Below are 15,344 nucleotides of genomic sequence, written 5' to 3'. Positions count from 1 at the left end.
CCCTGTTATGGCCTCTGTCCTTCATGCCCTGGGAGATTTTGACAAATGTTTTGGCATTTTGAAAACTGGAACGTAGTTCTGGTAGCACGGATTCCTCTTCCATACAGCGATCAGATCCCGTACCTCCCGTTCGGTCCATGCTCGAGCTCTTTTGCGATTCTGGGACTCCATCATGGTCACCTGTGCTGATGAGCTCTGCATGGTCACCTGCAGCTTGCCACGCTGGCCAAACAGGAAATTGAAATTCAAAAGTTTGCCGGCCTTTTCCTGTCTACCTGGCCAGTGCATCTGAGTTGAGAGTGCTGTCCAGAGCTGTCACAATGGAGCACTCTGGGATAGCTCATGGAGGACAATACCGCCTAATTGTGTCCACAGTACCCCAAATTCGACCCAGCAAGGCTGATTTCTGCGCTAATCCCCTTGTTGGGGGTGGAGTAAGGAAATCGATTCTAAGAGCCTTTTAAGTCGAAAAAAAGGGCTTCGTCGTGTGGGTGGGTGCAGGGTTAAATCGATTTTAACGCTGCTAAATTCGACCTCAACTCCTAGTGTAGACCAGGGCTTACAAAGCTTACTTTGATCTACCTTATTATATATGTAGTTTCTATCCAGGGCCACTAGAAGAGGCTAAGAGGGTAAGAACATCTCAAAAGGACTCTAAAAGCTCCTTTACTATAGAACTATCCCTGCACACTTTAGGCAGACAGAACTGCCTCTGCTATCAGTGGGTTTGGCCTGAGGAAAGACTGCGGGATGTCTCCCCTCTCTGTTCAGGAGTTACTTCACTCAGCACTTACATGTAGTCACGTACTGGTGTGGAACCCAACAGCCCTTTTACAGTGGACAACACCACAATGCAACAGTTTAGAACAGGAAATATAGTACCCTCTCCAATCAAATCTGTAGTGGGAATTTGTGTATGGTATTTGTTTGTACTCTACATGCCCAAAGACCCTGTCAATGCCTAACAAATACTACATGGCTTATTTCAGCAGTTTACTGTTTACAAAGTTCCTAAATATGTATTTACACAGTGAGGTGAAGAAATAACTACATCTTAATAGTCAATGAATGGATATTCATCCTGCAGGCTCTGAGGGAGTGGTCATAGTTATTCTGGTTAATGATGCTCCTTTTTTTAAGGTGCTCAAAACGTTTTTTTCACAGTGGACCCCAAAAGGCTTTTAAAAAGCCATGACAATCAACAAAATAAATGTCATTCTAAAGCTCAGTGAACAATTCCTTGTTTTACAACTCAGACCTGTATTAGAGATGTGACTTCTGTGGTGACATGAGTTATATTTCCCCTGTCCATTCCTGAGGGATAGCCAGTATTTATTTTTCAGTTCAATGACAGCTTGGTTCTCTTTCCTTGCTCATTACAACAGGGGAAGAAGGAGTTTGCTGGTGGGCATTAGCTAATAAACATGTGGCCAGTAATTCCTGGTGAATTGATGATGTATGCCTAGAGAATTTTCCTGCTGTATTTAATGAGCTCTCATTTCTCAATCTGAAAGGTCCAGCTGGGATAGGAGGGAGCCTTGGATTGTTAGGAAGAGAGAGAGATTCACAATAGTAAAAACACCAGCAAATTAATACTACTTTAAATGGTGAAGGAAAGGACCAGTTTTAAGCAGCTTACTTGATTTCTTTCTATTTTTGATTAATAGCAGACCTCTAATGCCAGATTCTCTTCTTGCATCAGTTTTACGGTGGTATAACACCATTGATTTCATTGGATTAATTCTTATTTACTTGGATGAAAGGAAAATCAAGCCCCCAGAATGTAATTGATGACCTGGAAAGTCTTTCCAATCTCTGCTTACAGGATGAATTCACAGCCCAGACAAGAAAGCAAGCTGAAATAATGTAAATAGACTGTTCTGGGGATTTTTTTCCCAGAAGGTTTGTCTTATCGGGCCTCAGGAGAATAGCTTTACATTTCCATTATACCATCATGTGCTTGAGGTTGCGTTCTCTAGTCACTTCCGCTGGACTGCTAGGACAGCTCTTTTGGGTTGGTGGGATATACATCACATTGTTTTTCATTCCATCATATTTTCAGTTCTTAGACTCACCCCACAGCCCCTTTTCCTCCTTTTTCTCCAAGAATTTTCTACCAGAGAGAGGGACTTTAAAATGTTTTTCATCAAGCTACTGCTGTACGTAAGGATTCAGCAGCTGGCAAAGATAAGAGGACTGGACAGATTATGGCAGGATATGCTTTCTCTTTTTGTAGTTTGCTGTATCTGCCGAACATGAACTTTTGCCCGAAAGGAATTTTTGGCATTATATTTTTTTATATAAAAATGATGTCTTTGACACTGCTCCCATATCAATTGATAGGTATACACTGTATAACAGATCGTTTGTGCTCACTAGGCTTTGTTCTACTGTACCTTCCACTTCAAAGTCTCACTCCCCTCCTACTCCCTCTTCCTTCCTAATATTGCAAGGCTCTCATGATGGACTCCCCACTTGTTTTCTGCTTCCACTTCACTTCCCCTAAAACCATCTGGCCACTGCTAGAATCATTCATCTGTTCTTGAACCTGCTGTCATAGTTTAGGACAACAGTGGATGTATTTTCCCTCAGGGGTCCAGCAAGTGGTCCCACTCTCAGGTTTGCAGCTTCTCAGCCATTGTCTTCCTTGGTGGAGACCTGCATCTCTCTTGATTCTGACGGGGATATTTACAGGCTTTGCAGTTCCCTGCCTATACTGTGTTCGTCTCACCACAGACACTTGCCCAAGGATACTTGCTTGCTTTCTCTTCAGAGATGGTTAACAGCTGTAACTGTTATAATTATAAGGTACCACACAGCACTTCCTATGCAAGCCTACTTTATTCTTAAGGAGAAAAACTATTAAAAAAACTAAAAGAACCTACATGCATGCTAACAAGGTTACCGAAGTTCACCCTAAGATGGATTCTGGCAGAAGTAGTCCTTCAACTCCCCACCCAAAGCACTTCCTTGTGGTTACAAGTTCATAACTGCTTCAGCTCACAACAAGCGCACAGTTGTATGAGATCTCAGTAGGTCCAGTCCTTCCAAACCTACCCTAAGGATTGAGGTCCTCCATGGACCTGAAGTCTTGTCTGCTTGCTGGATCAGGAAGAAGGCCCTCAGTCAGTTTAAAACCAGGCTATTTACCCAACACACTCTTTCTTTGTTTGTTGGTCCCTGGAGAATCCAGTTTGAATTAATATATGCATACCTCTGCAGGGGGTGGCCTCAAAGGGTTGATAATGGAGGAAGTGCATTAACATCCCCTTCTCCAGTAGAGAAGGCATGTACAATGTCACTATAACACATACACAGTTTCATTTTTAATACAGTGTATCCCAAAGGTAATAGCCCTAATTCAAAACATTCAATGAAGTAATAATTTTTAATTCTATAAGGGTTGTTCAGGGTATTACAGGATATAGTCAGTCTGTCACATCATTCCACAGCTGAACTCCACCCCTTTCCTGATGCCACCTCTCTCGCTGACAGACATCCAAATGACCTTCTCTCAATCCTGCCCACTGGTAAGTCCCCGTTCCATCATTAAGGCTATGTCTCATTTTGAGAGACCTCCAGACAATCAGTCTCACTGGTAGGCCCTCCCCTCTCTTAGTGAGATTTGTCTCTTTTTGATAGACTTTTGATTCTCTCCTTAAAGTCATCTTTCATAGTAATACACTTCTAGGTCCTGATTCTCCACTGCCTTCCACTTGTGCACTCATTTACAACTGGTCAAAGTCAGTGCATAATGTTACCATTCTGATTTGGAAGCATTTTACATGACAAAATAAGGAGCAAGGCAGTGGAAAATCAGTCCCCTAGCAATACCATGATGGTGGCTAGCTGCTGATCCTCCCGAAATCCTTCTGCCATGCAAATGCTTGACCTCGCAACTGGGACTGCAAAAAATGAGCCTGTATTTGCAAAGAGCCCATCTTTTGTAAACCGCTTGGAGAGCTCTGGGTCTATAAATGCTAAGTTTGGGTATATTTACTATTTGAGAGAAAAAACTTCATCTTGAATTGGAGAAAAATGAATATAATGGCATCTGATATTATGAATATTTGGGTTGTATTGTGGAGTATGATTAATCAGAATGCTTCATCATTCTGTATGTTGAATAGTGTTATACTATACTTACACTGCTCCTTAAAATATTGTTTGCTCCATTTTTTTTTAAGATGATGGCCAAGCAACCAACACTGCTAAGAGACTGAAAGGCACAATGAGTATGCAGCACTATGAAGAGTTTAACACAGCCATGTTCTTCAGGAACATCCAAGAGGTTTGCCAATTAACACATAATCCTTCATCCTTAACTTCATTTCAGATAGGTTGGGTATTTAATTCCAGCAATTATAACAAACTGTAGGTGTCCCAATCTTCTATTGTGCCCTGCAATTTTAATAAAGAGGCTGGCATTGTATGAAAAATTAATATCTGCACACACTGTTGCTAAAATACATTCAGGATAAATTTATTTGTGCTGATTGGTGCAACTGGGCTCAATAGTATCTTTTCCTATCAAAATTAAATTGAATGGAATCTAAATAGTGACATTTCAGTTTCACACTGGACTAACATGTGGATCAACTCCTCAAACCTCCATGTACTGTGTTTCAGGTATAAGTGTATACTGCTTAAAGATGTAAAACAGCTTGCTTTGGGGTGGGGTTTTCCTAACCATCTAAGTAAGTTAGAAGCATAAGTTCCATTGAAAGTCAATCATACTGATGATGGTAAGTTATTATCCAGTTACAGTGATCAAGATAAGAAATTAGTCGTCACTATTTGAGCAGTCTGGTGGTAATTTAGGCCCTAATCCTGCAAATGGGACTACTGTTGTGTGCAAAGCTGTTCATATCTGCAAGTGTCTGCAGAATCCAGGCTGTAGGTAAAAAGGAAGTGTGGGGGGGTGGGGAGTGGAAGAGTTCCACAACCTAGGATTGAACAATGGGACTTTTACTATATCTCTTTAGCCTAATACACTCCCATCCAAGCTATTTCAGCAAGTGTCTTGTATGTGTTTTAAAGATGAGAGGTTATTTATATTTTTTTTGTTATAATCAACATTACCCAAAGAAAAGTTACGTTTACATCTTTCTGAAACAAAAGCTTAAAAATGTATTTGTACAGGAATGTTACAATTTTTAACAACAAATCTCGAACTAATGACTGGTTTTTCTTCGACAAAATTAAGAAGCAGTTTTACTCATATAATTAGAACCATCTTTTTTATTCTGTTCACAGCACCTAGCAAAATGGGATTCTGGTCCATAACACAGACACCTAGGTGCTATGCTAATACAAATAATTCACAATATATAATACAACACAGATAGGGAAATGAAAGATAATATAGTATCAGCTGTTTTCATAGTAGTGGTTACCATATTTATTTTACACACAGCCCCTGTGAGATCATAATTTCATAATGGCTTTAGGAACAACTATTTCAGCATTAATAAGAGTACTAATATTCAATAAAAACATTTTTGTGATAAGTGTTAACTTTTATTCTGTGGGTTTTTTAAACTTGTTTTTATGCCCAGATATTGGCAGAGGGTGGCTGTTCTTTGAAGTGCCAAACCATTTAAACATTGTCTTAAGAGACAGGGAAATCAGAATGTGAATTACGGATTAAATTTTATTTAGAGAACTTGCCCAGAAGAAAAGGCTTGGCCAAGTCAGCTGTTCTATTTGGTTGGTGCAACTTGTGCCTCCAAGATGCTTTGCTGATGCGTTGTAGTGTGGTAGAAGGAAAGTGTTCATTTATTTGATAGACAAGTTGAAAATGTTTTTTCTGAAACGCATGCTTTCACAGATGACAAAAATGCTACGTGCTGGGCTAAGTGAATTTCTATTAAATGTAGCTGACTTGCACCAGGGATGAATCTGGCCCCTCGAGTCCAAACAAAGATGATGGAAGAGCACTAATACCACTTGATGGAGCCTAGGTAGGGTTTATATGAAATCTGAAACTTTTTATTCCTGTGCCCTGAGCTACTTTTGTTCTTTCAGTTTAGCATTTGCTTGGGAGAGAATATTATGATTTTGGATATCAATATCCTTCTCTACAAAGATAATTTCCATCAAGTGTAATAGATACCCTACCTCACTCATAGTGTATGTCACTATGTAACTAGGCTCTATTTGCTTCCTTTCAAGCCCAGAATTTTCTCCCCCTCAGGAACTATATCTCCTGTTGACAAAGTATTGTCCGTCCCTTTTCTTTTCATGAGAACATAAGAATGGCCACACTGGTCAGACCAATGGTCTCTCTACCCCAGTATCCTGTCTTCCAACAGTGGCCAATGCCAGGTGCTTCAGAGGGAATGAACAGAACAGGTAATCATCAAGTGATCCATCCCCTGTCGCCCATTCCCAACTTCTGGCAAACAGAGGCTAGGGACACTTCAAAGTATGGTTATGCATCCCTGCCCATCCTGGCTAATAGGTCCATCAATGGCTATCTTCCGTGAGCTTATCTAGTTCTTTTTTGAATCCTGTTATAGTCTTTGCCTTCAAAACATTCTCTGGCAAATAGTTCCATGGGTTGACTGTACTTTGTATGAAGAAATACTTTCTTTTGTTTGTTTTAAACCTGCTGCCTATTAATTTCATTCGGTAACCCCTAGTTCTTGGGTCATGAGGAGTAAATAACACTTCCTTATTTACTTTCTCTACACCAATCATGATTTTATAGACCTCTATCATATCCCCCCTTAGTTGTCTCTTTTCCAAGCTGAAAAGCCCCACTCTTATTAATCTCTCTTCATATGGAAGCTGTTCCATACCCCTAACAATTTTTGTTGCCCTTTTCTGTACCTTTTCCAGTTCTAATATATCGTTTTTGAGATGGGGTGACCAGATCTGCATGCAGTATTCAACCTGTGGGCATACCACAGATTTATATAGAGGCATTATGATATTTTCTGTCTCATTATCTATCCTTTCTTAATGATGCCCAACATTCTTAGGGTTTTATACTGCCACCGCACATTGAATGGACATTTTCATAGAACTATCTCTTTCTTGAGTGGTAACAGCTAATTTAGACCGCATCATTTTATATGTATAGTTGGGATTATGTGTTCCAATGTGCATTACTTTGCGTTGATCAACATTGAATGTCATCTGCCATTTTCTTGCCCAGTCACCCAGTGAGATCCCTTTAACTCTTTGCAGTCTACTTTGGACTTAACTATCTTGAGTAGTTTTGTATCATCTGCAAATGTTGTCACTTCACTGTTTACCCCTTTTTCCAGATCATTTATGAATATGTTGAACAGCACTGGTCCCAGTAAGGACCCCTGGGGGACACCACTATTTACCTTTCTCCATTCTGAAAACTGACCATTTATTCCTACCCTTTGTTTCCTATCCTTTTACCAGTTACTGATCCGTGAGAGGACCTTCCCTCTTATCCCATGACCGCTTACTTTGCTTAAGAGCCTTTGATGAGGGACCTTGTCAAAGACTTTCTGAAAATCTAAGTACATTATATCCACTGGACCCCGCTTATTTTACCAAGATAAAACGCCTGACACCTGATTGATCCTCACTCTAACTTTGGTGTCAGTAATGTGTATTCGGTTATTTAGAGAATGAAGAATATCTAACAGCTGTCTGTCAGCCACTCAGGGCAATGTACATGGCCAGTGGACTATCAGCTGGAAGTGCATGCAGAATTAGCCTTTGAGGCCAGCAAAAACCTTAGGTCATAGGCCCCTAATATCCTTCTCCAAGCCTTTCCCTGTGCGTGCTTTCTCTCTCCGCTGGCTTTTCCCAGTCCCTTCTCTTCTTTCCAGTTCCTTCCCAACTGCCAATTCTGCAGCCAGAATTCTCTCCGTATCTCTCTGTTGCCACAGAGCTCCCATCAATGTATACAGGAGCACCCATCTTCCACTGAGGAATGTAACCAATATTGTGTTAAGGAATATGTCATCTGCAGATGCATTTGCACCTCTAATAACTAAATTGCAATATGAGGCACAAACATGTTTGGTGTCTCTCCAAAGCATATCTTGTATGTTACATGAGATTATAGAAATTTGAGAGCTACTCCTTGGGAAACTCTACGCTACTGCATGTGTGCAGAATTCATGTCCCCTGCAGATTTCTTTGCTTCCCTGCAGAAAAATGACTTTCTGGAAGAGCAGCTGGAAGAGCAGTCATGTGCCCTCCCCAACAGCATGGGTGTGTCACTTTTGGACATCCAAAGCAGCCGGCAGAGAGGTAAATCACAGTGAGTAGAGCCCCTGGCCGGTGGCTCCTACCCTGCACCAGGTTCAGTTGCTAGTCCGGACTAGGGGCGGGAGAAGATGAGATTTCCTCTTCTCCTGCATGGAGCAGCTGGGGCCAGGGCTGGGTCAGACAGCCACCCCAACCTGCAGGAAGCTCTGCACAAGCCCCTCCACTTCCTGTTCCCCATCTGCCCAACCTGCTTGCATCTAATCCCCTGATACCCTGCTGGTGAGCCTCCCCCCAGAAACCACCCACCCTGCTGCGCCTCGCCCCCTGCACCCGGAACCCCCCTGCACCCAGACCCCCACACACTTGAATTCTCACCTTGATGAGCCCCATCCCCCTGCACCTCGACCACCCCCAACCACAAGCCCCAACCAGCTTCAGCTGGACCCCCATCCCACCAAGCCTCACTCCCAATGCACCTAGACCCCCGCTGAGTTCCCCCATACCCAGACCCCTCCAGCAGAGCCCCAACCACGTTTACTTAGACTCCCCTGCAGAGTCCCATTGCCTCTGCACCCAGAATACAGAATATCTTTGAAAACTCATGGCAAACGGGGGAAGTCCCGGATGACTGGAAAAAGGCTAATGTAGTGCCAATCTTTAAAAAAGGGAAGAAGGAGGATCCTGGGAACTACAGGCCAGTCAGCCTCACCTCAGTCCCCGGAAATATCATGGAGCAGGTCCTCAAAGAATCAATCCTGAAGCACTTACATGAGAGGAAAGTGATCAGGAACAGCCAGCATGGATTCACCAAGGGAAGGTCATGCCTGACTAATCTAATCGCCTTCTATGATGAGATTACTGGTTCTGTGGATGAAGGGAAAGCAGTGGATGTATTGTTTCTTGACTTTAGCAAAGCTTTTGACACGGTCTCCCACAGTATTCTTGTCAGCAAGTTAAAGAAGTATGGGCTGGATGAATGCACTATAAGGTGGGTAGAAAGTTGGCTAGATTGTCGGGCTCAACGGGTAGTGATCAATGGCTCCATGTCTAGTTGGCAGCCGGTGTCAAGTGGCGTGCCCCAGGGGTTGGTCCTGGGGCCGGTTTTGTTCAATATCTTCATAAATGATCTGGAGGATGGTGTGGTTTGCACTCTCAGCAAATTTGCGGATGATACTAAACTGGGAGGAGTGGTAGATACGCTGGAGGGCAGGGATAGGATACAGAGGGACCTAGACAAATTGGAGGATTGGGCCAAAAGAAATCTGATGAGGTTCAATAGGGATAAGTGCAGGGTCCTGCACTTAGGACGGAAGAACCCAATGCACAGCTACAGACTAGGGACCGAATGGCTAGGCAGCAGTTCTGCGGAAAAGGACCTAGGGGTGACAGTGGACGAGAAGCTGGATATGAGTCAGCAGTGTGCCCTTGTTGCCAAGAAGGCCAATGGCATTTTGGGATGTATAAGTAGGGGCATAGCGAGCAGATCGAGGGACGTGATCGTCCCCCTCTATTCGACATTGGTGAGGCCTCATCTGGAGTACTGTGTCCAGTTTTGGGCCCCACACTACAAGAAGGATGTGGATAAATTGGAGAGAGCCCAGCGAAGGGCAACAAAAATGATTAGGGGTCTGGAACACATGACTTATGAGGAGAGGCTGAGGGAACTGGGATTGTTTAGTCTGCAGAAGAGAAGAATGACGGGGGGATTTGATAGCTGCTTTCAACTACCTGAGAGGTGGTTCCAGAGAGGATGGTTCTAGACTATTCTCAGTGGTAGAAGAGGACAGGACAAGGAGTAATGGTCTCAAGTTGCAGTGGGGGAGGTTTAGGTTGGATATTAGGAAAAACTTTTTCAGTAGGAGGGTGGTGAAACACTGGAATGCGTTACCTACGGAGGTGGTAGAATCTCCTTCCTTAGAAGTTTTGACAAAGCCCTGGCTGGGATGATTTAATTGGGGATTGGTCCTGCTTTGAGCAGGGGGTTGGACTAGATGACCTCCTGAGGTCCCTTCCAACCCTGATATTCTATGATTCTATGACTACCACAGCGAGCCCCTGTGCATCCAGATCCCCCGCCTCATCGAGACCCCCCCCCCACTGATTTGCCCCCACCCAGACTGCCCCCCCCAGAACCCTCTCATCTCACACCTGGATTCCCCCCCCCCCAAAACCCTTCCACACTTGGATCCTGCTGGGCTGAGCCTGCGTGCCCACACCTGGCGCACTCATGGCCCACTCTCACTCCATCTCTTCCTCGAGGCTCCCCCACTCGCTCCTCTCTGCCTGTTTCCCCCAAGGCCTCCCTGCCCACCTGCTGCTTGCTCCTATTCTCCTAAGACCGCCCTCACCCCTCTCTGCCTCTTCTCCAGATGCCCCTCTCCCAGCTTCTCTCCGCCCCTTGCCCTGAGGCCTGGCCGGCTGCTCCTCTCCGTGGTGCATGGGAGGCGCTTAGGGGGAAGAGGTGGAGTAAGTGCAAGTCCCTAGGGGAAGACGCAGAGTGAGGGTGGAGCCTGGGAGTGATCAGGGCCACAGTCTGGGCGCTGGTTGCTCCCACAGCTAGAATAAAATCAATAAAATTAATTTATTGACAAATAAAATGTGCAGAATTTTGCAGAGCTTTAAAATATTGTGTGCAGAATATTTAATTTTTTGATGCAGAATTCCCTTAGGAGTATAGAGGGAAAGTGAGTTTAAATTCTAATGCAAGTGCAGGACAGAGCCCTGTTATTGAAGACTATTGAGCCTATATTTGATTTTAGACAGTTATGTATATGCATTGCTTCTCATTTCATGTTAAGGATTATGGGCCAAATTTTCAAAAGTGGCCTCTCAAATAACTTGGATCTGATTTTCCTAGCTGGTGTGTGTAACCCACCAGTCAGTATGTTAGATGTCCTCTTCTATGTCCAAGTCACAAAGGCTGCCAATCTGTTACAGCTCTTTGCTAACTTTTTAATTTAAATGGCACAGACTCTTGCTTTTAGGTCAGAGACCCCTGGTTCAGTCCTTGATGTTGGCCAAAATGGTGGCCATCACTTTGCAGTTACTATTGACTTCTGACAAATCCAGGCCAGGGTATCTCACGTTGGCCAATGAGTAAGGTTACGTTTTAATCACGGGTATTTTTAGTAAAAGTGATGGACAGGTCACGGGCAATACACAAAAATTCATGGCCCCCTGACCTGTCCATGACTTGTACTATAAATACCCCCGACTAAATCTTAGATACCGTTGGGGGCCCCCAGGGCACCACGGCCGGTCCGAGACCTCTGCTCCAGGGCAGCGCCGAGGTCCCCTGCTGCTCCGATATCTCCTCTGGTCAAGCTGCTTGGGGCCACCGGAGCTGGGGCAGGTGCGGCGGGCACCGGGACTTCCCCAGCTGGACAGCCCTAGGGTCAGCTGCACCGCTGCTGCAGACATCAGGGAGATCCCAGAAACTCACGGAAACCCCAACCTCCGTGACAGACTGGCAGCCTTACCAATGAGAAATGGAAGATCCAAAATCAGTGGTTCCTTTTGAAAAGTTGTTCCTAAATTCTTCTACAAGGTACCTGAATCCTCTGAGGATCTGCAGGAACATCCAACACAATAGGGGGTTCTCAAGTGTACTCATTACTCCCACCTACAGAGCATGGCCCCTGAACCCCAGAGGCTGCCTGATGGAAGCTTTCCGCTAAGGCTTTTGTAATCTCCCACCCATAACCCTTCCAGGCCTGGCACGGGGCTAGCCGCTACCATTTGGCTGAGCGTTTCTAGTCTAGCCTTGGAAAATCTGCGGCGTTTTGGACACCAGGAAGCTGGGCAGCAGGAGGCTAGGCCCGAGGGCTGGTAACTCTCCAGCCCCCAGCGCGGGGGAGGCTGCAGGGCCAGCTCAGTGGGAAGCAGAGGGGGGCTCGGGTCTCCTTCCCCCCCAGGGCTGCTCCGCCATCCAGGTGCCTAGCAGCTCCCGCCCCCTGCGGCCCGGGCACGGCCCCAGCGCCCTTCTCCGCCCGGGCAGCCTTGGCCCGGGGCTGCTCCCGGCCCAAGACTGCGGCGGCTCCCTGGCCAGGCAGCGCCGCGGGGCGGTCCCGGGGGGCGGGTCCCCGCCGCTCCTCTCTCCCCGCCCCGCGGCTCCGGGCCTCTTTGTGCCGCTCCAGCCGCCCTCGCCCGGATCCGCTCCCTGCTGCCGCCGCCGCCGCCGCTGCTGCTGCTGCTCCCGCGGCTCCGAGCCAGGCGCCCCGCACGGGACCGTCCCCCCGCAGCTGCTGGCCGGGAAGGCGAAGGGCAGCCTGACTGAGGACTGACCGGCCCTGACCTCCTCCCCCTCGCTAGGGGATCGGGGTGGGCGTGGCTCCCCCAATCTCTCCTGGTCTCCACCCTGCCAGGGGATCCCTCTGTGCGCCGCCTCCCCCCAAACCCGGGGGAGCTGTGCCAGCCTACCGACCCCGACCCCCACAAGGGTGTCGCCCCCCACCATGCTCACCCCCGATGCTCTTCTTGCACCTCCCCCAGTGACAGTGATGGGGCTCGCTCTGCTGACAGCTTTCATGTACATCTGAGAAAATAAGGCTACAGAAAGAAGAGGCGAAATGAACCATTTCCAGCAGTGGGTCATATTCCTGCTCTCCTTGTTTCTGGAGGTAAGATTGAAGATAGAAATATATATATTTTAAATGTAATAAATATTCTTCTGTTATTTGCAAATAGATTTTCTGGTGATATATATTAAAAAATCTTTATTAATGATGGCATTTATGTATTCAGAGATTGGTCTGATGACTTTTAAAATGATGGCAAATCACTTAGTGCAGAAAGTGGATCTGTGTGGTCATGTCTCCCCCCACATCTGGCCTTGTTTCCCCTCCCCTTCCCCCGCACCAGGGGATTCCTCCTTTGTGTGTATGTTACACCTCTTCCCTTTTTCCCCTCTAAAGATCAAAACTATAATGTATTTTGTGCTGTCAGCCTTGGAGACCTTGAATACATTTTCATTTTTGATTCTTGAGTGAGTATTTTGAGATTCCAGATTTATTTTTCTCACTCTGGGTCTCCTGTCCCGCATCTTTCTTTTTTCTTGTACAGTTGTGTATTTTTTTTCCCACCCAGTAGAGGGGAACACTAACCTTTTGAGAGAGAAATCTGTCTGTAGTCAAATATTAATGATGCTCACAAGCTGCAACTGTACATATTGGGAAAGAAAAAGCTTTTACTCCCCTAGGAGCCATGGAAAACTCCCACAGGCACCTGAAAAACTTAAAAAGCAACATTGTAGTGGGACTGTTGTGAAATTATTCTCTGTGTTGAAATTGACTTGATTTTGTAGGACTGAGTTTGCTAGTTCTTCGTGAGGTGCAGCAAGGGTGGTGGTGGAAGGAGTGTATACAGGGAATACTGGTATGGTTATAGTTATGGGCCAATAAAACTATTCTTGGCTATACAAAATCTACAACTGGCAATTTAGAAGCTCTAAGAACTAAAGTTGTTATAATTATTAATATTCAGCTGTATGCTGAGGGAGGGCAAATTTCATTTGTATATTATTCTTGTGTTGGAATTGGTTCAGTAACAGACATATTCTGGAACACTAACTGCTGAACGCTACCTTTTCTTAAAGCACTTTGGGTTGGTTAGCTTCTTAGCTAGGTGTTAAATGCTGCACAGATTCACTCTTGTGGAAATGAGCAGATTTCAGATAGCATTGGACTGGAAGATGTATCCAGTTTTTGGACTGGTGCCCTTTTGTTGATGAAATGCATTATATAAAATGGACAGTTGCCAATATTGTATCAGAATGAACAGGCCAGAGAGAGTGAAGAATACACTATTTTAGACTTCCTGGATGACTTTGGTAATTTTGCATTTAGCTTTAGCAGTTATAACAAAAAGGGGAAAAAAGTGCAGCTTATGTTAATTTTAAAAAGTTATTTTAGGCCTTGTACTTGTATCACAGAGCTGGAAGGGTGGCTTTGTAAGAGTGAGATCCACATGCTTTTGATAAAAAGATCAGCTGTACTCATTTCTTGTTTTGACTTTTGGGGTTGAATTCAGTGCACCTAAAAGCATAGCATTACACTGATGTGAACCAGACTTGGTGCAGGCATATTGCCATGTGTAAGCTCCCCTTTCACAGCTTTGCCAATGCACTTCAGTCTCTTCCTTATCAAATACTTCCCTGTTCAGTGTATTTCATTGATTTCCTGAAGACCCAAGTGGTTTACTTAAATGTGCTTTTTGAACACTTGACCCTTTGGATGCTGTCTGGTAGTTTAAAGCTTTGGAAATGTAGAAATGATGTAGTTCTCTATGCTCGATAGTTTAGAGAAGGAGTATGTTTGTTGCAAAAAGAGAAAACTGATTGGAAAACTACTAGTATCTACCTAATGATGCAGTGTTTCAGGAAATGGATATTTTTAGAATCCGTGTTCTTTCTTTTTAGGTTTATGCCACCCACTTAGATGAACTATTCTTGGTATATTGGTCATTATGCCATCCATAATTGTCACACTTAAGGGGAAAAAACGGGACAGGGGATGGACAAAATCACATTTGGTTTTAAAATTAACTGGGTTGTACCTTTTTCACCAGCTGTGAATCTGGTTCATTGTCTTCCATGATAACTCTTGGACTCTGCAAAAACTCACCATAAAGCACAAGAGGCAAAATGTGAATAAGAGGAAACAGACTTGAAGACCAGCAATAAAATAAACCAGAAAGAGAATTGGTCTTCAGAAAATGTGGGATGTTTTGCACATGCAAGATCTATTTGATTAGATGTCTTTGGTCCATAATACATGTTACGCTAGGAAAGATTTGGTGTGCTTGGAAAAGTAATTTGCCTAAATCCTCTTTGGATATACCCCCATGTTGATTTTATTTAAGGTTTTATATTGGTTTTAATTGTTCTTCTTTTAATCTGGTATGTTTGTTTTGGCATCTGGATTTGTTGTTTTGTAAAGCTCACGATATTTTATAGCTTAGGTGCTGTATAAATAAAATGTATTGTAAATTGTTATCAGTAATAGCATGTAGGAAAAATGCTCAAGCTTAAGAACTGTTGAGCATAAACCACTGGATCAAAAAAATGTGACTTTTTTGAGTGAAACTTTTGAAATCTATGGTAAGGTGCACTGACTGCCTTATGACTGGTGCATGAGATTGATTTG

The 15,344-nt window shown here is 44.4% G+C and overlaps 1 protein-coding gene across 2 annotated transcripts in view; it reads left to right on the top strand.

The window, feature by feature from the left end:
• The first annotated feature begins 12,315 nt into the window (after positions 1-12,315).
• Positions 12,316-15,344, top strand: part of VOPP1 (VOPP1 WW domain binding protein) — an 86,922-nt gene continuing 83,893 nt past the window's right edge. The window contains exon 1 of one of the 2 annotated variants that reach the window (XM_073332811.2): positions 12,316-12,821. Coding sequence is in view for 1 of the 2 variants with exons in the window: in XM_073332812.2 (XP_073188913.1) it covers positions 12,771-12,821 (51 nt within the window). In the remaining variant the exon portion in view is untranslated. The remainder of the gene's footprint in view (positions 12,822-15,344) is intronic. The other variant, XM_073332812.2, reaches the window with a different exon arrangement.

The sequence above is a fragment of the Lepidochelys kempii genome, chromosome 2 (genome assembly GCF_965140285.1).
Source record: "Lepidochelys kempii isolate rLepKem1 chromosome 2, rLepKem1.hap1, whole genome shotgun sequence".
Taxonomy (NCBI): domain Eukaryota; kingdom Metazoa; phylum Chordata; order Testudines; family Cheloniidae; genus Lepidochelys; species Lepidochelys kempii.
Note: the sequence above shows the minus strand (reverse complement) of the source record. Positions and strands in the feature narration are given on the sequence as shown.